Raw genomic sequence first — 22,911 nt, 5'->3', positions numbered from 1 at the left:
CATATAAACAAGGTATAATTTAATTTTAATGCAGTCTTAGTTCCACTAAAGTCAATATGTGGCTGGATGTTTACTACAAAAGAAACAAGGCTTTTGTGTATGTGTGTATTTGTTGATGTTGTTAGATCAATTATGTTAGTAATATTCATATTGATATTTATGTTTCATTCTATGAAATAAAATCAAAGGAAATTTATAACATAAAAAACTATTTTAAAAAGAAAGAAAATCCCAAGCCTCTATATGTTAAGATATTTTTCATGAAATAAAGGCCCAAAGGCTCAATGAAACTAAGGTAGCTTCTTGGCAACCTAAACCCATTAATTGTCAAATATGTCAAATATATTGTCATGTCAAATATATTGCAATGGTCCTGTCTTCTTTCACTGAAGTGGACAGAGCCCAAGATATATTTCCTAACTACCAGGGGAAGAGCGAGGGGGAACTGCGCCTGGGGTACCTCGTGCCCCTGCCCCACCCATGCCCTGCCCCTGCACAGGCTCACGCCAGGAGGGTTGCGCCCCACTCCGCCCCATTGGCACTACACCACTGCTAACTACCATCCAAAACCCAACCAAGACATGACAAGGAGCTTGATCTAACCAGTTATTCAGTAACTAAAAAGAAGGAAGTGGTCCCTTCTGACCTGCAATTTGCAAAAAAGCTATGCTGGTGATCATGGGACCTGCATGAATAAAAAAAGATGTGGGCTGGGAAAATGGGTATGACTGGGAGAAAAAGTTGGGTAGATCTAATCTATGGAATCCGTTTGAATTTACATGTTCACTTATTCACATGTAAAGCTGGGAATGGGTTATGATTTTTATAAAAATCAAAACATGGACATATTAACTAAGGTTGATACGCTTTTCTTATTTGAAGCATTTTTTTCCTCTCACCCTGATTCTAACACTGAACTAGGGGAAAAACCCGCTTAAAGAAGTAGAACACAGCTAAATAAGGGAAAAAAGAAGATGGCTGCACACAAGTTCAATAGCTACTCTGTGTGTTGAAAGAATGTGAGCACAAATATGCCAGCCCCTCTCCAGGCTTCTGTGGGCACAAATATACAGACCCTCTCCAGGCACTGGCTTGAGCGGTGCGCCTACATGCAGAGGCACTGTTCATGAGTACACTCTCTCCTCATAATCAAGCACGCTGCTTTCTGAATGTTACCTACCATAGGGAGGGAGCATTTGTGTGGGCACAGTATAGGCACCATGCTCATAAGCCAGCAATTCATGCAAAGGTGGGGATGGCCTTCTCCACACATCTCCTGTCTTCCACACATCTCCTTCTCCACACATTTAACCAGAGAACTTATTTAAAGTCAGAACCTACCACCTGTTTGAGGTATGAATGGGCAGGGATATAAATAAAAATCCATGAATTCTGCCCATTCTGTCAAACCTTCTTTGGTCATAAAGGTACATGAAGTTCAGTTCATAGGCTTAGCTACTCTTACATGTATGCTTTTGTGTTTGTAACTGGACGGAATCAATGTTCCACATCCCCCTTCTTGAAAAGAAATATTAAAATCATTGACCTCAGTGAACCCAGCACTGGTTCTCTTTCCAGTTCCTCACATTAATCTATCTATTAGGTGTTGTAACTCATTTGATCTAAAGAAGTCACTAGCTATCACCCTTTGAAAGAATTTCTCTCTCATCCACTAGTAGCAAAGCAACATGACGTTGACAGCTGCTTGAGACTTTACAGATACTTTTGAAGATTTAACTGTCATAGTGAGATAAACTAGACAGTGATATATGACCCAAAACCGTTAGGAATGCAGAAGTCCTAAGTTCGAGGCTTATTATAATGAAAGTGGTTTATAGGCAACAGATTTTTTACTTTTGAAAAAAGATGACTTGTGTTAATTATGAAAGGAGGTTTCAGGAACATCTGAGGGAATTAATTATGGCAGCAGCGCAAGAGGCCAAAGGAAAGCAAGGAATTCCCGTCAAAAAGACTGCAACCAAATCCAGAAAAGAACCGATTTCACAAGTCAATTTTACTAGTTTGTCTATTTTCTTATAAAGCCAATAGCAATTACTAGTAGCATTAGACACTGACTTGCAAGTTACTGGAAAGATGTGAAAAGAATTCATATGTTCTCACTAAATTCAAGAGACTCAAGCAGGCAGTAAAATTTAAAACTGAAGGTATGAATGCATGCCTAAATGCAAACCAGCAAATAAAACCAAGGAAAATCCCCCAAAACCACAACTGGAATCTAGTCTGAAAAGATCTGTCAGCCTAACAATCTGCCTGACAACAATCTTGTTCTCAAATAATTTTGGAGAACACTCAAATAATTTTTCTTTCCTGTGGGAAATTTTGACACATGAAGCTGCCTCATACTGAATTCACCTACCCCAGTTTTCTCTTGTCTGCCATTCTGATATTCTTTAATTGAAGATGGCAAAGACTGAACTTAGGATCATAAAAGGCAACAGTATGAACTTTCCCTAACAGCCCAATTTGGGACAGGGGGGCTGAAGCTTGATAGCCACCTTGGTAGCCCTTAAAAGGGTAGAAAGGCAGGGTACAAATTTGCCATCCCCTGGCTCTTACCCTGGTTGAGGGACAAATCCACTGGTGGGTAGTTGCCGCGGCACTCCAAGTCACCTGAGCATGGGGCTTAGCACTGCATCAGAACTCCTGCACCATGTCAACCCCACTGGCATGGCTGGAGTGGAGCCAACATTAAATGGCTTCCACTTCGCATTGCCTCCAGATATGCAGCAGCCAAAACTATTGAGTCCTATGGAGGGCTTTCTGATAGCAGGGAAGTGTCATTTTATTTTTTGTCTTCCTCCACCACCAAAAAGCCCTGTAGAGGCAGCAGTGCCATCCCTATCTGCCTGCGGTTGAGGATTGTGCTGGCCGTGTGCCACCGTCTGCCATTGTATACAGTACCCAAAGCCTGAAGCGGTAAAGTCCAAAAAACGCTTTTATTACTTGGGTCCAAATGTGATCAGTCACGAGATCATGACATGTACTCTTCCCAATATGCACAATCACCATTTTGTCTGAAAGGGCACTATGTATATTTCATGTCAATATATGCGAACCAGAACCTGGAAAATCGCACCATCACAGCTATCATGCCACCTCCTCTAGACAGCTTTTTGGTTGTGCAGGGAAGTAGGAAAAACAAAACAAACAAAAAACACAGTCAGAATGTCCTCCATAGCTCCTATGCCACCCTTTATGCCTGCCTCCAGATTTTGTTATTGTGAAGTGGAGGGTCGCTGGATGCCACCTCCCTCTGCTAGAGGGCAGCCCCTTATGTGGTGGATGGGGCAAACATGCTAGCAGAAGGCCATACCACTCCCCCAAGCTGAATAAAAGAAAGTAAAACATTTTTAGTGTCCTTTTGTTTTTAACAAATTGCCATGGTAAATTGGTTTTTAAGTTAGTGCATCTAATAAACACTGTATGGTTTATCCCTATGTTTGTATACAGACACTCTGAATTGTGATTGAGCAGTAATTATCTGTATTTGATATTTTTTGTGTGGCTGGTTGTTGACTGTAATAAAACTAATGTTTTATTGTTTTTAGTATAGCTAACAATGTGATTTTTGTGTTTTTGTTGGTTTTAATATTTTTCAAGGTATGATTTAATTATTTATATTTAATTTGATAGCTGCCTTGGTAGACCTTAAAAGGGTAGAAAGGCAGGGTACAAATTTTGTCTTGAGGTCAGTGAATATTCCTGATGCTTTTACAATAATCTGCACAGACAGGAAATACACATCAGTTTCCTGAAGTGTTCTTTCACTGCATTTAATTTTAATGTAGAATTGAAAGTTATTTAAATGGTATGTTCCATACTGCTTATGTGGAACAGGGAACCCAAACTAGTTTACAAGAATAAAAACCAATTTCATTACATTGTACACCAAATCACATTAAAAATGAATAGGAATAAAATACTCAAATGGTATAAACAACTAAAACCAGCAGAGTGTCACTAAGATGCTGTTGTTGCTGTTTGTTAATTTGTTTTAAATCCTTGATGGTTAACTACACACACACAAGAGTCCCAAGTGTACTGTGTCATTTTCATTTCACTTCTCTCCTGCATGTTGAATTTTTTTGCATCATTTTCTATTTCCTCACACTGTGTTTGTCCTGCAATGGTGTCATTTTAAATGCTATTTGCATATCACTTGTGAGCAAGTGATTTAGAAATAATATGTTTAAATGCAGGTATGGAGGAAGAGGGAACTGTGACTGGGCCACAACCTACCCGTGCATGCCCCCCCCCCTGCTCCAACTCGCCCATGACCTGATCTGCCCTTGCCCCGATCTGCCAATGCCCTGCCCCTGGAAGGGGGGTCTGGTCCACCCTCATGTGATGCCAATGGCATGCGACCAGGGCACGGTGCCCCCTGCTCCACTGCAGCTTCACCACTGTTTAAATGACATATGGAACAAGAAACGAATAAATTGGCAACAACAGAAATAGGGAAAATGGAAAAAAATCACAATGACAACATGTAAAAACAAAAGAAGTGAAAGACATGTGCAGGTATCTATAAATCAGAATCTATATAAGCCAGAACAGCTAGCCCATAATAATAATAAAATTGAAAAGAATTCCTCGGCAGTAGTACCATTCTTACATATATCCTCTAGTTTGTCTGGGCTGCTCCTCATGAAAATAGGGCTGCTCCTTATGTAGCAGTGCAGAACAATTGAAAAAAATAAATTAAAAATAATTCCTGAACAGATCTGCAATTAAATGTGTTTCTTTGGTTAGTGTGCTTCATTTCCATAGCAGTAACAGCTGTTGCTAAATGCTGGAAAACATTCAGTTGAACAAGGACTACAATATACCTCTTCACAGCAGCATGCATACCAATTCTTGTACTTTGTCCATTTAGATAAAAGATGCAGCCTAAAGGCAAGTAAAATGTGTGTTGAAAATGTCTGAAAATGGCACTGAACAGCACTAAATATATAGTGCAAATAAACTTATGCTGCTTTTAATTCTTTGGTAACAGCACAAGAATAATCAGTACATTTGACAATTCTGTTTAAATGATTCTTTTCAACTGACCGTATCACTTTGAAATAAATTTACCTGATCCATAAACAGATCTCATAATACTATGTGTTTGAGAATAAAACCTCCATCAGAAAAAGAAAGGTATTGGATTTGGCTTCACTTGATAAAATGAATGCTAGGCATTTATAGGCTTTAGAAATGCATTACATTAGGTTAGGTCACCTTGTGTTATGGGGCCTAGGATTTCCTGTGGTCTCTCCCTGCTGGATTGGACTCTTCTTGAAGTCCTTTTAAATAATTCTGATGTATCAGCCAGACAAGTCCCACTGGTCCTGACTAACCAGTTTTTGTGAGTAGAAGAGGTAATGTATAAGTGGGAGGAGGGAGTTCCCAGATTACTTTTTGAAAAACTCTCCATTATTGGACACTAAAAATATTCATGGCTCTTGAGAGATGAACACTGAGGAGCAACACAATCCCTGTCAATCACAAAAAGGCACAGTTCAAAGTAACACTTGGCCTGTCAACAAGATGATTTGACAAATTACATATGGAGCTAAACCTGTTAACTCTCAGTGCAGCAACATAAGTAGTATATATCAAGGATACTTTGGAGAACAAGCTGTAATCATGAGAATTATGAACATATTGAAATTTAAGAGTTAATATGCACATATTGCTGAAACCTGAAGTATAATTTTGTGGTCACCATCCTGTGTCAGAACTCCAAAGGTGCCCACAGGCTCAAAAAGGGTAGGGATCCCTGGTTTATAAACTGTACATTAGGATTTGAGAATGATATTTCATCAGAATTAAAGTAAAGTGCAATATTCAGAATTAAAGTAAAGTGAAATACTCAGTGGAGCTACAGACAACCCTAAGTTTCTAATTCTTCTAGCATCTCACCCCTCCCAAATCAATAGCTGAGTTTGAACAAATTACCAAGGTATTTCAAAATGTGTACCCATTACATTATCTGATAATAATTTCAGTAACAGAAGTCAGTCTTCCAGTTTGTCTCACAAGCATTCATGGAGGAAGACACCAGGCTACTGTTTCAAAACAAACACTGGCTTATTATTAAATTTCTATGGCAAATTTCTAAGGCAAGGCAGACACAAGTACAAACCACAGTTGATGTATGTCAGCATTGAGTATTGGCTGCAACTGGAGGCAAATAATTAACCTCCAGGTCCAGGCTTCAAAATCCCAAACTGTACTCCACAGAATTGGTTTTACAATTTATGAACAACTAGGGGGATTTATGTTATGGTCAGAGGATTCTTTTGTTGAATTAACCCCAGCTCCCTCTGACCTGAGAAGCCATAAACCAACAGGACATAGTAAGAGAGAATGTGCTGCAGTATTCTTTGACCCACAGAGAACTGTCTCAGTCATTCCAATGTTGAAAGTTTGAGATGACAAACTACAGGAGATTCTTCCACATTTCTTATATATTCATTGGAACTATTTCCGTCAAATCAAAAGATCAAGTTAAAACTGAGTTCACAGCACATCACGTTATTTCTGCAAAAGAGCGCTTTCCAGGGAACCAGGACAGTATATGAGTGAGGTTTAGTCAATAAGTGCAGGAAGGCAGCAGAAACAAACATAAATCGTTTCCTAATCACCAGCCACATATGCAACACACAACAGAGGCAGAGTTTGCTTATAGTTTTCGTGTTCTGTACAAAAAGTTTCTTTCAGCATAATCCCCAAGAATAAGAGGTATAATATTAGCACGATGATTTACTGCTTTCAGTCATGTTTAGTGGCATTTCCTATCTGCCTCACATCTAGCCTTTATTTCTGAAAATGGATATCATTCTCCATAGTCAATATTTTCCCCAGTTTCTAGAGAGCGTTAAGCACCTGTGCATGCAACTGTACAGCCTCATGGTGACAGCCTTCAAATGCCCCATGCAATTCATTCTGTGAATGTCGTATAGGTATATAACTTTACATAAACAAATCTACTGCGGCTCAGATGGAAAACAGACTCACCTGAGCCATAAGATTGGAAAAGGCTATATGAAGAACAAGTTAGTAACAGGCAAGGCTGCAGCTAGATTCCCCACAGGGGGAGGGCGGTATATAAAACTAATAATAAATAAAAAAATAAAAAAATGTTATTAGTGGCAGCAGAAGACTCAGGATTAATAACAGATCTCTGTCCTCTTAGATGTCAATACCACATAATCTGCAAGACTTGATTCTGCATCAGTTTTTCAATTCGTTTAGGGCCAAATTAGATACCATGAGAAATACTGAACTGTCAAAACAAAGATATTGTATGATGGCATTAAGTGGTAGCAGCTCCATCTCTCGTAGATGATGATTCTAGGATCAGTTAAGATATTTCATATTGTTCTTCTCAAAGTACTTAATGTGTACAACAAAAATGTCAATACTATTATAATGTCCAGCATGGCTGGCCCCAGATATCATCCTTCAGCTCAACAAAAAGCTTTTCTTCCAGCATTAATTACTAGAATCCTGGTGACCCACACTTTTCCGTGGCTTCTCCAACTGATAACCACCATTTTAGTCCTTTCTGTAAAGGGGATTTAATTTTAGCTACACAATCCAAATTTTCATTGGCACACTCAGTATTCATCCCTAGCTACAGTCAGAATTACAAACAGGGCAAAACAAGTAAACAGCTTTAATCTTAACAGGTGGCTGTGAGAGATGGGAGTGATTAAAACTTATCAAACATATTAGGAAGCCAAGTGATTAAGTGCACATGTTCTGTCATCTTCCTGCAAGCCAAATTTGTTAATGCAAAACTGAACAGAATGTCATAGAAAAACTATTTGTTAACAAGTGCTTTGCATGTCAAACACCAACCCTCACCCTTTTAAGTTGGAAACCAAACATCACTAAAACTCTCTGCAGCTTGCCAATTACTTGAATATGTTATGGTGAACATGATGCTCCAGGGTAGATGCTTTGTTGTGGAAATATTTGTCTACTATATACAGCCAGATATGAAGATTAGTCAGAGTACTTAATATTGGGTGAAAGGTAAACTGCTAACCAGTGAAGGAAATAGATTGTTCTACTGACTAATAGCAGGGGAGTGGTGAAGAGAGTTGAGTTCAGATTGGAATATTAAAACGCATGAATGAAGATTCTCAAGTAAATTAGAAGTTTTATATTACTTCCCACTTTATGTTTTCTTATATGTATGAAAAAGTCTGTAGAATAATAATAATAATAATAATAATAATAATAATAATAATAATAATAATAATAATAATAATTGTGCCAGTCTTTTCCTAGTCAAAGAAAAACTTCATGCAGAAAAAAATAGAATTTGTAAAGTAGCTCCTTAATTAAAAGAAAATGTGCACTCTTACCTCAACTGTAACACAGACCAGCATATACCAGTTGGATACACAGTCTTTCTATCTGGATTATCCATACCAAAGTCCCTCATTCTGAGGAACCAGATGCTGCCACTATTTTAGAAATAATTTTTTTTTTTGGGGGGGGGGAATGGCTTTGTGAACTGTATTTACTCTAATGACCAATGTTTGAATGTCATATTTAATATCAGGATATTTAATATCAAGAAGAAACTTCCTGTCTTGGCCAAACTGAGATCCATAATCAGTTTTGCCAGCATTTTTTTTAAGTAGCCATGGAAGCTAGGAGTGAAGTGGAGATACAGAGTTTATTGATGGTTAGGTAGAAAGGGGATAACTTGTTCCCTGTACTACTATATCCCAGTGCAAACAGTCTTCCAAAGCTACCTCCTTGGGATTAAGATTCACTGAAACCCTAAACTTTGCTGGGTTTCAGAAGCCCATAGCATTTACAAAATAACAGTAATTTAGCAATTTTATATTTAAAGGCAAAGGCATCAGGGGCCAGCCACTCCTCAGCTTCACAGCAGCAAGACCTAGAAGTGGGGGCTGCTGCAGAACTACGCTGGGGTTGGGGGTAGTAGGCTCGGGCATTACGGGGGTTGAGGTGACTGTAGTTGTCTTCCTTCGGGCTTTCACACCAGAACCGTGGCCAGGGCCTCAAACTTTAAGTGGCATAGGTCCACTTAGCCCTATGGAGAGATTTCAGGCGGGGGGGGGTGCATTTTCTGCCTCGCTGTGCTGCCTAGAAGCCCTCTGGAGCATGGCAGCAGTGCTGTTTCCAGCCCCCATTAGACTGGAATGTAAAAGTCTAAGAAAAAGTTCATTTATTACAAAGTAATGCTGTGTACCTGTATGGCTTCGAATATGTACTCTCAATGTTCCATTGCTTGCAAACTTCTGCCCACAATATGGACAAATTTTTTCCTTTTCACCTGTGTGAGTCTATAGGGAAGAAGATATATGAAAAGTGAGGGTGACTGCAACAGAAAATAAAATTCAATATGTCTACATTTTTTCTTCTAAGAGTCTAAAAATATAATATTAAAATCAAATTTAAATTTAGCAATACAAAACTACAAAATACTTAAACAAATCAGCTATTCATTGCAAACCATAGGTCATGCAGCCTAGAGACTGGGCAAATTAGGTCATTTATTTCTTTTAAATTGTTTGGCTTATAAAAATTCAACTAATCTTTTTTTGCTCATGACACTAGTAACGTATGGCCTTGTTATTTTATATTAGCACTATTCCTTAATAGCATTTTTTGGTGTTTTAAAGGGTTTTTTTAATTGTACTTCAAAATCAAATCGAAAATATACACACAGACAGAAACTCACCAAATTATTTCATATAGACTTCCAGTTTCTTCTACACCAAATATTAACCCTTAAACCCTACCAAAACATTTCAATTCCACATGGTTATAAAATAACTGCATATCTGAAAGCCATGTCCAGTTCAGTTCTATTGGTTCTCATTGTTTATTGTTAAATAAAACTCTTAAGTCAGTTTGACCTGGTGCACAGTTTTCCACCAGAAGGATCCCTAGCAGAAGCAGGCCCTTGTTGTTCCCCTTGTTGTTCCCCTTCGGGGATCGGGCGGTATAAAAATTGAAACAATAAATAAAAATAAATAAATAAATAAAACAAGCTTTAAAATGATGCCATGTTTCTATGGTGGACTCAAGGACATGGTATGATCTAGTTTTGCTTAACTCATTTATTCATGAGGAAAAGTTAAGCCAGTTTGTACTGGCCCATAGGCTTTCACCCCCCACTTTGCATAGGATTTCACCATCAACTTTGTTCTCAACCTGGGCTAGACCTGTTTCAGCCCTGGCCCCAGTCTGGTGGAATGTTCTGCCGAATGAGATCAGGGCCCTGTGGGACTTATCTCAATTCAGCAGGACCCGCAAGACAGAGATATTCCACGAGGCCTTTGGTTGAGGACAGCAACAGCATTTCTACTCCCTCCTTTTATTTTACTTAGAATGCATTAAGATGTTGTTGGTGAAAATGGATCTAAATGGTTGATTTTATGATTCTATGAATTTGTTATTAATATGTTGTATGCCTCCCTGAGCACACTGGGAAAGGGTGGCCTATAAATCAAATTATTAAATAACTAGGTTACATACAAAATTTTGACTTCCAGAAGCAGTGAGAGGCCACTGAATGGTGCCCAATAGAAAGGGGACTCCCATTCTTACTAACAGGTGTTACAAGGTAGCAGTGGATGCACATGTACTGCCAAACCAGTAGTGTCAGTTTCTGGTAGGTCTAAACCAGGAATCCCCAACCTTTTTGAGCCTGCAGGCACATTCTGAATTCTGGCACAGCAAGGTGGGTTTAGCAACAAAATGGCTACCACAAAATGGAGGCTGCAGTTGGTAGAGCCAGCCATAAAATGATTGCCACAGCTTAACTTTGGTTAACATAGTGCAGATCCTTGTGCTGTAGGGGCAGCTGCTGCCAAAAACAATGTTTTTTAAAAAATCTGCACAGCCAATCAAATCTCCAGTAGTCAACCAGAAGTGCTTGCTAGACAAATTAACCAACTGGCTGCAGGCACTTTTTAAAAACATTTGGCGGGTGCCAGAAAAGATGTTAGCAGGCACGCGGGTGTGCTTGGCCACCACACTGGGGAACCCTGGTCTAAAGAAACAGGGTTAGCTGGTATCACATATTCATAGCAATGAGCTTGCTCATTTTTCATAAGTTGACGGGTAGTAGAGGGACGTGTGGTGGCACAAGGTCCCTGCTTTCTTCCTGCAAGACAGAAATCCACAGATTGTTTCCAATCCTTGGTAGAAATATAACCTAAACAAAACATTTGCTTTATGTCTTCCAGTTCCTACTGTTTTCCTTTCAAACACAGTAGCTATTAACAATTGAATGAAAACTATTACTTTTAATCTCAGACTTGTAAGGTGACAAAGGAGACAGCCTTCTAAAATTTATTTCAGCCCCAATGATTCCAGTCCCAATGATTCCCAATGTTTATATTTGCTCTTCTCAATGAAACCACAGATTTACAGAGAAAGGGAGAAAGAATGTTAGTTTAGCTCATCTTATCAAATGCAACTGCATACAACCTCAATGGAATCAAAGTTAAGGCAAACACAAACTGATCAATACTTCAATCTTTGGATTGTGGTCTTCATCGCTGGAGGTCATAAAGGTTATAATGGCTTTAAAAATGGAAAAGTTCGACATGTTGCAGAGTAGCCTATACACCTTAAGTGGCTGGACCTTTTTCTGATCTAATTGCTAACAAATACAATGAGCAGAAATGCAGAATGAATAACAGGTCATATTCCAGCTTTCACAAACTCTTCTGGGGTACTGATTCAAAGAAATAATTACAGTTAAATTGGTAGCTCCAGACAGTGTGGTATTTATTTATTTAGAAAGTGTTTAAACTGTCTCTCCACAGATCTGCTCAAGGTGGTTCAGAATTTAAAAACAAACACAAAAACAATAAAATAGTTAAAAAACATTTTAAAATGATCAACAATAAAACATTCACCAAAAGCAAGCTCCTAACAATAAGCAAGCTGTGGCATTCTGCAGCAACCAGAGTTTGTGAACTGATTTTGAGGGGAAAGCCATGTACAATACTCTTAATATCACCATGGCATGGATCCAGATGGTCAGATCAGCTTTCTCAAGATAAGGAGCCACTTTTTCAAGATAAGATGAATTGGAAGAAAGCCTTTTTTTTTTACAGCTGCATTAATTTTTTTCTCCAGCAATAATATTGGATGAGAGCCCCCCCCCCCCCCGCAATGTGTGTGTAAAGTGTCCTCAAGTCACAATCAATCTAGGCTGACCCATCGTAGGGTTTTCAAGGAAAGAAGGGAAGTGGTTTGCCATAGCCTGCCTCTGTGTGGCAATCCTGGACCTCCTTCATGGTCTCCCATCCTGTGACATTCTACCACAAAACAGTGCCTGTTGTGGTGGTGGAATTCAATTACAGAAAATGCTAGCCATGGTGGTATTGAAACCACTATAGTGGTGCTTCCACTGAAACTCTGTACCTTACTTGCAGCCAACTGCCATGCACTCACGGCTTGGGGGAGGGCTTACACAGAACGGGTAAAAACAACACAAATAAAACAGCAGAATGGGGCAGTTAATCACTCTCTCACCCTCTTCCCCACAGCTGAATAATTACAGTCCTGTACCATCTGCAACTGCCTGAGGAGGAGCAGACATAGGCTGATGCCACTACCTGTGGCAAGGTAGTGACTGCTGGCAGCTTGAACTGCACCATTAACTACTGCATAGAAAAGGAGGAGGGGGTGATGACACAGGGCTGAGGGGAGAGGAAAGGCAGGAGGAGTTGGCCCCTCAGAGGACACAGTTAACACACCAACAGTTTTGTATTTGTTCATACAATGGACTTGACTACTAGTTTCACATAATGGCTGTAGCTTCTGAATATTGTTTTCCATGCGGGTGGATCTAGGCATACGGAGATGATCCATGTCAGAACTGAGTAAACAGCTGCTGCTGCAATGAAAGCTTCTGGAAATGAGATGTAGGGAAGAGACTACCTAGCTCTCCTTAAAATTTGTCTCTTGCACTTCCTGAAGTAGCTTAGAATGGTGTATTGTACATAGTTCTTCCATTCAAGACAGGCATGGCTCAAAGTGAATGTTACCAAGACTACGGTGACCACACTGTTAAGAACAACATACTTACTTTTTTATGACTCTTCAGCACAGAGGGTGTCACAAAAGCTTTGTCACATAAGTCACATTTATATTTCTTGTGACCGTCATGAACAACCTGTATGTGAACATTCAGAGTGTCTTTCCTTTTGAAGGTAGCATCACAATGATCACACTTAAATGTTCTTTCACCTAGATAAATTTTTTAAAAAAACAAGGAAAACCAACTTGAATATTATGATTAGATTAACCTTTACTATAGTGGATATACATAAAACTATGAAGGTATGATCCCATTTACACACAGTTATACCATAAGCAGGAAGAATGATCTGTTTTGGATAAAGGGCAAAATATTTATGTGACCTAAAGAGAAACCAGGTATACTTACCTGCCAGGCAGACACCTTGATCACTTTTGGATAAAGGATGTAGAGTCCAATAGAAATACATCAAATTTTAAATACATCTATCAAAAAACTACAATGGATTTTTCAGAAGATATTTTAGGCTTGCGAGATGGGGATATGACACACAGTGTTACTGATGCTCCCTGAAAGGGGAGGGGCATTATAGAAATTTAATAAAATAAATAAAACAAAATAATATCATCTTTTTCAGTATAGCATCAGTTTAATGTTCTTGGAAAATTTCTCAAGGAAGCATGCAGCCAATAGCAAGCCAACTGCTACCTTGGAGGCATTTTGCTGTCCCTTGTAAGTGTCCAAATGTAGTAGTGTCCTGCATGCCTTAGTAATAAAAAGATATGGCTGGGTAGAGAAAAACCAAACCAATGTTTGTTAAGATTATTAATTTATTTGAGTCTGTTTGGCCATTCCATTAAAAAACGCAAACTCCACAAAAGCTGTATAGCAGCCAACAGCCATAACCCACAGTTAATGCAAAACATTTATCCCAGTCCAAGAAAATATTAGTGCTAATTTAATTTAAATGAGGTGAATGTCTATGCATAGTAGAGAGTATTCTTTAATTCTGCTCCCATAACATCACAGGTTATATCAGTACTGAGTACAGACTTCTTAATAGTCTAGGTTAAGACTTACTGTTATGTATTAGAAGATGCCTCTGCAAAGAGAATGGGGTTCGGAACAATGCTTTGCATTCCTCACACTGAAATGGTCTCTCTTCAGAATGAGTCTGTGGACAAAAGACGACTGATTTCAAGGGGAAAGTCTATGAGATATGGGGTTGGCTACAACTAGTTATATTTGTTCCACCTTGACCAATTCCCCTCTTTTCTACAGTGCCCATTTAATCCACCCCCACGCAAGATTACCATCAGAGACTTTTTGGTGAGCATAAGGAACCATTCTTCATTTTTATACCAGCAGAAAAGTTTGTTGGATCCAAACCATCAATTTGAAGTTACTACAATAATTTTGGCTATCTTCATAAGTGCTGTTGTCTCATTTTGCCAAAGAAGCAACAAAGACTTTATGCTCTATAGTCAAAGAAGCTAGGAGTTTAGCTGGGCTGTTGTTAGGCAGATACACATTACATATGTTTACTAGGCAGACTGTGTTTATGAGGTGGTTTGCCACTGCCTTCACCAGTTGTCTATACTTTACCCCAGCAAGCTGGGTCCTCATTTTACTGATGGAAGGTGGAGTAAAACTTGAACTGGCTACCTGAAACCCATTTTTATCAGGATCAAATTCAGGTCATAAGGAGAGCTGGACTGCAGTTAAAACCCCACTAATGCTATTAAAACCCCACTATCATCTTACTGTGCCACACTACTCCTACTAGAACCCAGCCTTCTATCTCTTTCCTTCACTACCATTCTTCACAGTTTACCCTAGGTTACATGCAGCAAAAAATCATATTTTTAGGACAGTGAACTAAATGAAAATATAAATGCTTCCAACCAATCTTTGTAATGTTGGATCTACTGAGATGATCTTTAACAGCAACTGCTGCAGAAAAGCCAAAATAACTCTGGACATAAAGAGACTGAACTACCTTCTCACCTCAACAGGTGGATCCTCCAGAACAGGGCTGAGACATTTAGATGAGACTTTGCTGAGGGGAAGCTTGCACTGCTGCTGACTGGGTTGTACCTGTTCTGTGGATAAATAGAAGGCTTCAGTCTCTAGGGCTGTTAATATAGCACCATGCATGAGTGAAAAGTCTACCCACGCCTCCTCTAGGTTCCCCCTTTTAAAAGTACACCTTGGCGCTTGCTTAGGTGATCAGTTTTTCTGGTATTTGGTTATTTAATATGATCGGGGGTTGGACAGAAGCAAACAAAGAAAATGCCCAAGATAATAAAAATATTTTTTATGACTTGCCTTCTCACACCATGTTAAGGAACTTCTGAAATAACATGATCCATGCTAATCAGATACAAGTCATATTCAGAATTCAGTGCAAGAATAAGTCTGGATCTTGAAAAACAGAGTATATCACTTGAGATTCCTGTATGCATAAACCAGGGTTGCTAAACCAACTATTGGCTAATTTGGACAATACTGTTGACTAATTTGGACAATAGTCAGATCCATGTGTGGTGAAGAGTAAGGGCATGACAAAATCACATCTGCATCCATTCAGTGCCCCTCCCCTGGTGCTGATGCCAAAGTCTAATCATGTGGTGGCAATGTTTAAATGAAGCCAGATGCAATGCACAGGCTCAGTTTGCATAATTAATCTCCTGATTTTTAGGGGAGATTGACCACATGAATCGAGTACACTCGACTGAGCTCCATTCAAACACCATAATAGCACACGAATAGCAAGAATAATTGGACATGGGACAGTTACACTGGATGAGCAGGAATGTAAAATGTGATTCTCGCACCAACTCATCAACAGGTATAGAACTGAGTACTGTCTGAACTGTCCCTTTATCAACTCACTAACAAACAAGGTCTGGCTTCCTTGATCAACTGGCTTCCTTGATCAACTAAACAAGCCCTTAGTTTGCTTTCAAATATATATATATAAGGGCTTGTTTAGTTGATCAAGGAAGCCAGTATATATATGTTCCTATAGTATTATTTTCTTTACTTTGCCATTTAATAGTCCTTTGTTGGCTTTTCTGCTTCTGAACCACTAGTTTGAGAATCATCAATTCTCAAGGATAACTTTAATATTACAGCCTCCACATAAATGCTGCTAAAAGCATCAGGTATAACATTTAAAACGTATTATTACATACATTTATGGAAAAACTTGGACATTTATACAATATTCATATGCTATGGCCAGTGATAGCCCAGGATGAACATGACAGCAGCATTCATCCTGAGAAACCACTGGCCTTGGCATATTAATTCTGCAAATGTTTGAGATAACAGACATGGTAAGACTATGTTAACATTATGCCTGCTTTGTGCCCCATGGTACAGAGTAATAAGCTGCAGTACTGCAGTCCAAGTTCTGCTCATGACCAAAGTTCAGGTAACCAGCTGAAGGTGGACAGCCTTCCATCTTTCCAAGGTCAATAAAATGAGTACCTAGCTCTCTGGGGGTACAGTGTAGATGACTGGGGAAGACAACTGCAGACCATGTTTATGAGGAGATCTGCTGGTGCCTGCCCTTAGAATAACCCCCAAATTTCAAGACACTTGGACCAAAGGGACTAACTGTAAGGACCCCTGAACAAGGTGTGCCCAGCTATCCTCTATTGTTTTCTGTGGAGAGAAAAAACGTAGAAAAATGTAAAATTTAAGAATCCCCCTCCCAGGAATGCTATTGGGGGCTATTGCTAAATCTAACCAATGTATAATGTATAATGAACCCACTTAAAACGTGGGTTGAAACATGGGAATCAAAACCCACTGAACCCATTTAAAATGGGAGAATTTGAAACAGCATAAAAAACAAGCATCTAAATCTACATAAAACATGGAACTATCAACCTACATAAAATGCAAGAATCTCAATAAAAACCAAAATCCAAAAAAGGCTAATCTGAAACAAACCACCTCCAGCAAAAAATGAACTTTTAAAAATCAACACAACACTTGAAACTCACAGAACTCACTTGGCAAGCCGATTCCAAGCCCTGGTTGACAAAGAAACACAGGGTGGGGAACAGTCTTGAGAGCTTGCAAACCCTGGCTCCCAATGTTCTCAGTTAATTCCAAATATTTCTGGGATTTTTTAGAACTCACCATCAGTATCCCCAAAATCCAGATATATATTGGAAATACCAATAAGGTGTTTTTCAGATCTATCTTCCACTTGGGAATATTCAAATTCACATCCAAAATTTCTGTGTGTCCATGAAGTGCTGTCAAGTCACAGCCAATTATGGGGACCCCAGCATGGGGCTTCAAGGCAAGTAAGAAGCAGAGGTGATTTGCCATTGCCTTCTTCTGCAGGGTCTTCCATGAAGGTTTCCCATCCAATTCCAACCTTGCTTAGTTTTAGATCAGGCTATACCATGCTGCTTTTCCTAGTTAATTCCTAGGCTCCACTTCACATTAGAATGTGAAGTGCTTGCCTGGCACTTGCCTGGCACTTGCCTGGCACAGACCCATCTCCTAGAGCATATCCTGACTTCCGTGCTTCCAGAAGCAAGCTCCTTACTGATGAATGGGTGGGTCTGCAAAAACCTGTATTAAAAAAATAACTCAGATGCTGTCTGGTGGCTACTGGTTCAATGACTATTCTGTCCAGATTTTTATTTCCAGCTACTCCATGGACAACACATATACTTCTTCAGCAGTCAAGTCTAGGATATGACTTCACCTTGAAGTTATCTTTCCCTGCTGCACAGCTGCCCTATCTTGTTCATTACAGCACTTGCTTCTGTGAGTGATATCAATACAGTAGCCCAAGTTAGACTGTGTATTGTACAAGATGTTTTGCCTTGTTCTAGAATATTGAGTAGTTCACACAGAACTAAGATCAGACCTCCAGGAAGAGCAATGCACAATGCAAATTATACACAGATGTACATTTCATAACCTGTTGAAAAAATCCCAAGATCCAACAGAACAAAGTATAAAAATCACTGGGTAGACTAAAATACTGACCTTAGCCCTTTTTATTTCATTCTATGATTATTTTTGTTAATGCTGTGTTTATTTTGACACTTTAGAACAAAACCAGAAATGCATCCATTAGAAATGAGGCTTAACAAATATTTTTGAAACAAATTTCAGAGCATTAGTTATAATACTTTGTGACAGTCACAAGATTCTTTGTTGTATGAGATTGAATGTTAGAGCAAATTCCAGATTTTATTAACTGAGAAATGATAGATCTCACATGAGGGCACATCTACAAGAGTTATATGATGTAACTGATTTTTAATATAAAAATATATAAAGGCAGCCAACATGACTTCCCCTGATATCTTGGTCTGCCTTGACTGAATAATACAAGGGGTCCCACGATGAGGTGAGAAAAATTCCTGCACCTGAACCAAGCTTCTTCGGAGGCGAATCCAAGGAACTAGCGAAGATAGTGGTAGACAAGGAAGAAGTTCTGGCAGCCAGTGATAAACTAAATGCTACCAAATCCCCTGGCCCAGATTGCATTCACCCAAGAGTTCTTAAGGAGCTCAAGCATGAAATTGCTGATGTTCTCACTTTAATATGCAACTTATCCCTGAAATCAGGCTCAATCCCTGAAGACTGGAAGATGGCCAATGTCACACCAATCTTTAAGAAAGGATTTAGGGAGGACCCAGGAAATTACAGGCCAGTCAGTTTGACATCTGTTCCTGGTAAATTAGTAGAATCTATCGTTAAAGATAAAATTATAAAACATGTAGAAAAGTAAGACCTGCTGAGGAAGAGTCAGCATGGCTTTTGCAGAGGAAAGTCCTGCTTTACAAACTTACTAGAGTTCTTTGAAGGTGTAAACAGGCATGTGGATAAGGAGAACCAGTGGACATTGTCTACTTGGATTTCCAAAAGGCTTTTGACAAAGTTCCTCACCAGAAACTATTGAGAAAACTCAGCAATGAAGGAATAAGAGGGAAAGTCCTCCTATGGATTAAAATCTGGTTGAGAAACAGGAAGCAAAGGGTGGGTGTAAATGGGAAATTCTCACAATGGAGAGATGTAGGGAGTGGTGTCCCCCAAGGATCCATTTTAGGACCAGTGCTCTTTAACCTATTCATAAATGACCTGGAAGTAGGGGTGCATAGCGTGGTGGCCAAGTTTGCAGATGATACCAAATGATGTAGGGTGGTGAAAACAGTAAAGGATTGTGAAGAGCTCCAAGCAGACCTTTATAGGTGAGTGGGCTAAGAAATGGCAAATGCAATTCAATGTAGCAAAATATAAAGTGAAAAATCCAAGTTTCACATACACGCTACAGGGGTCAATGCTATCAGTCACAGACCAGGAAGCGTATAAAGTTGTGAAAATTGTGTATTGGAAAGGTCTGAACCCCCTCTCCATATACATCATGGTCCCAATCCAGTTCAGCTCCTCCATGCCTGAGAACCTAACTTTTAGCTGGGAACTCCCAGCATGGATCTGTTTGAGAAGACTTGGCCAGGGCCTGGGAATAGCATGCCACATAATTATACCCTCAGGTAGGAGTTAACCTAAGTTTGGCTGCTTGAGATCTCTAAAATGGAGATGTCAGATTTCAATCGTAGCACCGCAGATACAAAAATATACAAATGAGGCCATATTTCCCACAACTGAAATCTAAAGCAACTCACAAGGCCTTTGAGGGAAGAATTCCAAGTTGGTTTTCAATCTTAAGCAAAACACTTCAGTAACATTAATTAGTGTCTGAGAGATTGAAAAGAAAAAAATGTGGGTTTTTTTACTCCATATTTAAATTAAAAACTGACCAAATAAAGTGGCAATCAATAATTTTCATATAAATTAAACCACTTTTAAAACTGTTTTTTTTTTAAAAAGAACATTACATATGTAAACTATGCTCATGACAGCTACTCTATCTTTCAGTAGGCGCAAGTTCTGTCTCAGAAAGAGCAGTCATCACCGTGTCCCTCAGCATTATGGTTATTATTATTACTTTTGTATGATTTATGGCTGAAAACAAAGAAAGATGGTGCAAAGATCCGGTGCCAAATTCCCAGATGGCAGATAACATCAGCCAAACTGTGAAAAACATGGGAGCATTTTGGAATATCTATTTCATCAAAAAATTAAAGTCAGCGGCGAGTGGAAAGAAGGAAAATGCGAAGGGGGGGGAGGGAGTATCAAAGACTGGTCAGGAAACCAGCCAGATTTTTTTATAGTCTCATAATCCTGAAGAAGCAACCAATGGTGTAGTTGCACCTTAAAAATGTAACCCTGGGTCAAACTTAATGTCAATAATGACCAAAATTAGGGCAGTCCAGAGCTTAAATCACACAGCCAGGAGTTTCTTGGAGGTCCTAAATGAGAGGTTTCTCAGAAGAGCAATGTTATTTTTTTTATTGAAGTACTTGTATTCAAACATGAGATTGACGAATCATAATGATAAAAATGCCTGTTGCAACAGTGCATGTTTCAGAAATGTAAAAAAGTAAACTTGGGAGCGGGGGATGATAAAATATTTCCAGAGGATCAAAACAAAACAAAAAGTGTGTAATCTATTGAACTGGAGTTTATGATTATTTTTTTTAAGAAAAAGAGGAAAAAAATAGCCAGGAACCCGTTTATTATCTTAGCTATACCAACAGAATGCTAATGTATTTTACCCAGGATTTGCAGCTCACATTTCTAAGCATGCCAAAGCGTACTGATCCATCACTAAAATGAGCAACAGCTGCAAATCTAAGACTGGCAGGCAGGGCTGTAAACAACAACAGCAGAGTGTGTTTTTTTATTACCTTCTTGTGATTCTTGTAAACATTTCTGTGGGCAAATCCCTTTCCGCAAAGCTTGCATTTATAGGGTTTATCTTCACTGTGTATTATGTTGTGTGCATTCACTTGATCAAGTCGTTTGAAGGACTTATTGCAAACCTCGCAGGTGTAGGGGCGTTTTTCTGTAGAAAATGAGTGGGGGGGGGGACATTTAATCTCCTGTTTATACAGGGTAGAAGATGAAAGGCAGAGACAGCCATCTCCTTAGAAGACAGTTCTGCAATGAAGTCAACCCAATCAAGATTAAACCAATTAAAAAGACATCGAATGCCCTTTATGTTACACAGTTAAGTCGCTTCATAAAAGATGAGCCACGGCACATCTCGAGAAATTGGCATGTTCTTTGCAACAACCACAGCTAAAACTAAACTCTGATTAATTAGCTTAAATTGAAAGAGAATGACTTCAAAGAGGCAAAGCCTGTTGCCAGACTACAAATGTGAAAGAGGGCATGACAGTTTAAATGTTTTAAAACTTAATTAACAATATACATAACATATTCGTTTTCCTTAAAACCCACAGCTGGTATGCATAAGCTTTCATGTTTCCACTGCTGGATGAAGCTATTGCTACTTTGTAATATTAGTATTCTTATCTAAAATGTCAAAAGCCAGCTAAGGACTTCGAAGATGCAGCTTATTGTTTAAGCAAATGTATTTGTACCGTGTATTGAAATGGAGAGAGCAGATAAAAATAACACTGCTTGCACAGTTGGAAACCTACGTGGGTGCATTTGCGGAGAGAACAGCCAAGCCTGTTTTGACTGGATAGGCTGTAATTTTGCTCTTTCAGTCATTATAGTCAAAGATGTGAAAATGCCAGATTTACATGAATAGTAATAACTGGCAGGCATACAATACTGCAACTGCTCTACCCAATCCATAGAGATACAGGTAGGATGAACTGTTGACGTGGTCAGATCTGGGTGCTCTACTCATGTTACTGCTTAAGGTGGGACAAAAACTGCATTGAGGAAATCTGAGGAAAACTGAGGAAATCTTCTTTCTGATATTCTGAGACTGAAGGACAATTTAAATGCCTTCTCTATTATCACTGTTCTAACTGTGCATCTCAGCATCTATCCATGAAAACCATCACCTGTACAGGCAGTTTTGCATAACTAACTTTGTTTCTGCTATGCCAGGCTATGCAACTACAGCTCTGAGAAAGCGGTTTGGTTGGTTTGAAACAACAGACCGTGATAGAAAGAAAAAGCAGTGAGATCCAAGAAGCAGACAGAATGAGATGTGGGGAAACAGAAGGCTATGCAATTAACTTGGAATACTGCAGCTAGGAACGCACATGCTACTACTTGCAATGTATCTCATAGCATGGTTAGGATGCAGTCTACAAACTAGTTATTGAAGGCTTTTGACCTATGCATCTTAGTAGCAACCAACAAACATGGAAGCAATGCAGCAAGAACTACTTTACAATTGCGGTGCCTTTGCAGTTCAATTCAATAATGTAGTCAATTTTACCTAAACATAGAAACTTAAACAGATTGCGGAATTAGCTACCCAATAACCTCACAGAAATCTATGTGTTTTGCTATTCAGTCCCAAAGAACTGTCTATACGAAAGCAATTGAAGGTTACATGAAGGTTACTAGATTTGATAGAAGAAAAAGAAGCAAGTTTACCTGAGTGGGTTATCATGTGACGTTTTAGCTGGTTAGCTGAAATGAATTTCTTATCACACTCCTGACACTCAAAGATCTCATGAACCTGCAATATGAGTATTTAATGTTAATTAAGTAGGTGTCTTATGCAAGATCACACATATTTTGCTATAAAATAACATCTTCTACACACTAATTATTTCTTAGCTAAAAGCTATGCTAATACTCATGGATATACTTTCTCCTTTAATTATTCCTTGCTTAACAACTACATCTCCAGAATTAACAGTTCACTATAGTAAGCAAAAAATACCACAGATTTTCCGCTCCATAATCCAGTTATTTTAATAGTTACATTAACAGAATTATACTGAAGTAGATGGGTTGATAGCCTCTAATAAATT

The 22,911-nt window shown here is 38.9% G+C and overlaps 1 protein-coding gene across 2 annotated transcripts in view; it reads right to left on the bottom strand.

The window, feature by feature from the left end:
• Positions 1 to 22,911, bottom strand: part of PRDM5 (PR/SET domain 5) — an 87,389-nt gene that overhangs the window by 24,431 nt on the left and 40,047 nt on the right. The window contains exons 9-13 of one of the 2 annotated variants that reach the window (XM_048509984.1): positions 22,529 to 22,613; positions 20,851 to 21,008; positions 14,138 to 14,231; positions 13,106 to 13,266; positions 9,245 to 9,338 (exon numbers count right to left, since the gene is read on the bottom strand). In XM_048509984.1, the coding sequence (XP_048365941.1) occupies positions 9,245 to 9,338; positions 13,106 to 13,266; positions 14,138 to 14,231; positions 20,851 to 21,008; positions 22,529 to 22,613 (592 nt within the window). Of the gene's footprint in view, positions 1 to 9,244; positions 9,339 to 13,105; positions 13,267 to 14,137; positions 14,232 to 15,064; positions 15,160 to 20,850; positions 21,009 to 22,528; positions 22,614 to 22,911 lie in introns of both variants that reach the window. The other variant, XM_048509986.1, reaches the window with a different exon arrangement.

The sequence above is a fragment of the Sphaerodactylus townsendi genome, linkage group LG10, assembly GCF_021028975.2.
Source record: "Sphaerodactylus townsendi isolate TG3544 linkage group LG10, MPM_Stown_v2.3, whole genome shotgun sequence".
Classification (NCBI taxonomy): Eukaryota; Metazoa; Chordata; class Lepidosauria; order Squamata; family Sphaerodactylidae; genus Sphaerodactylus; species Sphaerodactylus townsendi.
Note: the sequence above shows the minus strand (reverse complement) of the source record. Positions and strands in the feature narration are given on the sequence as shown.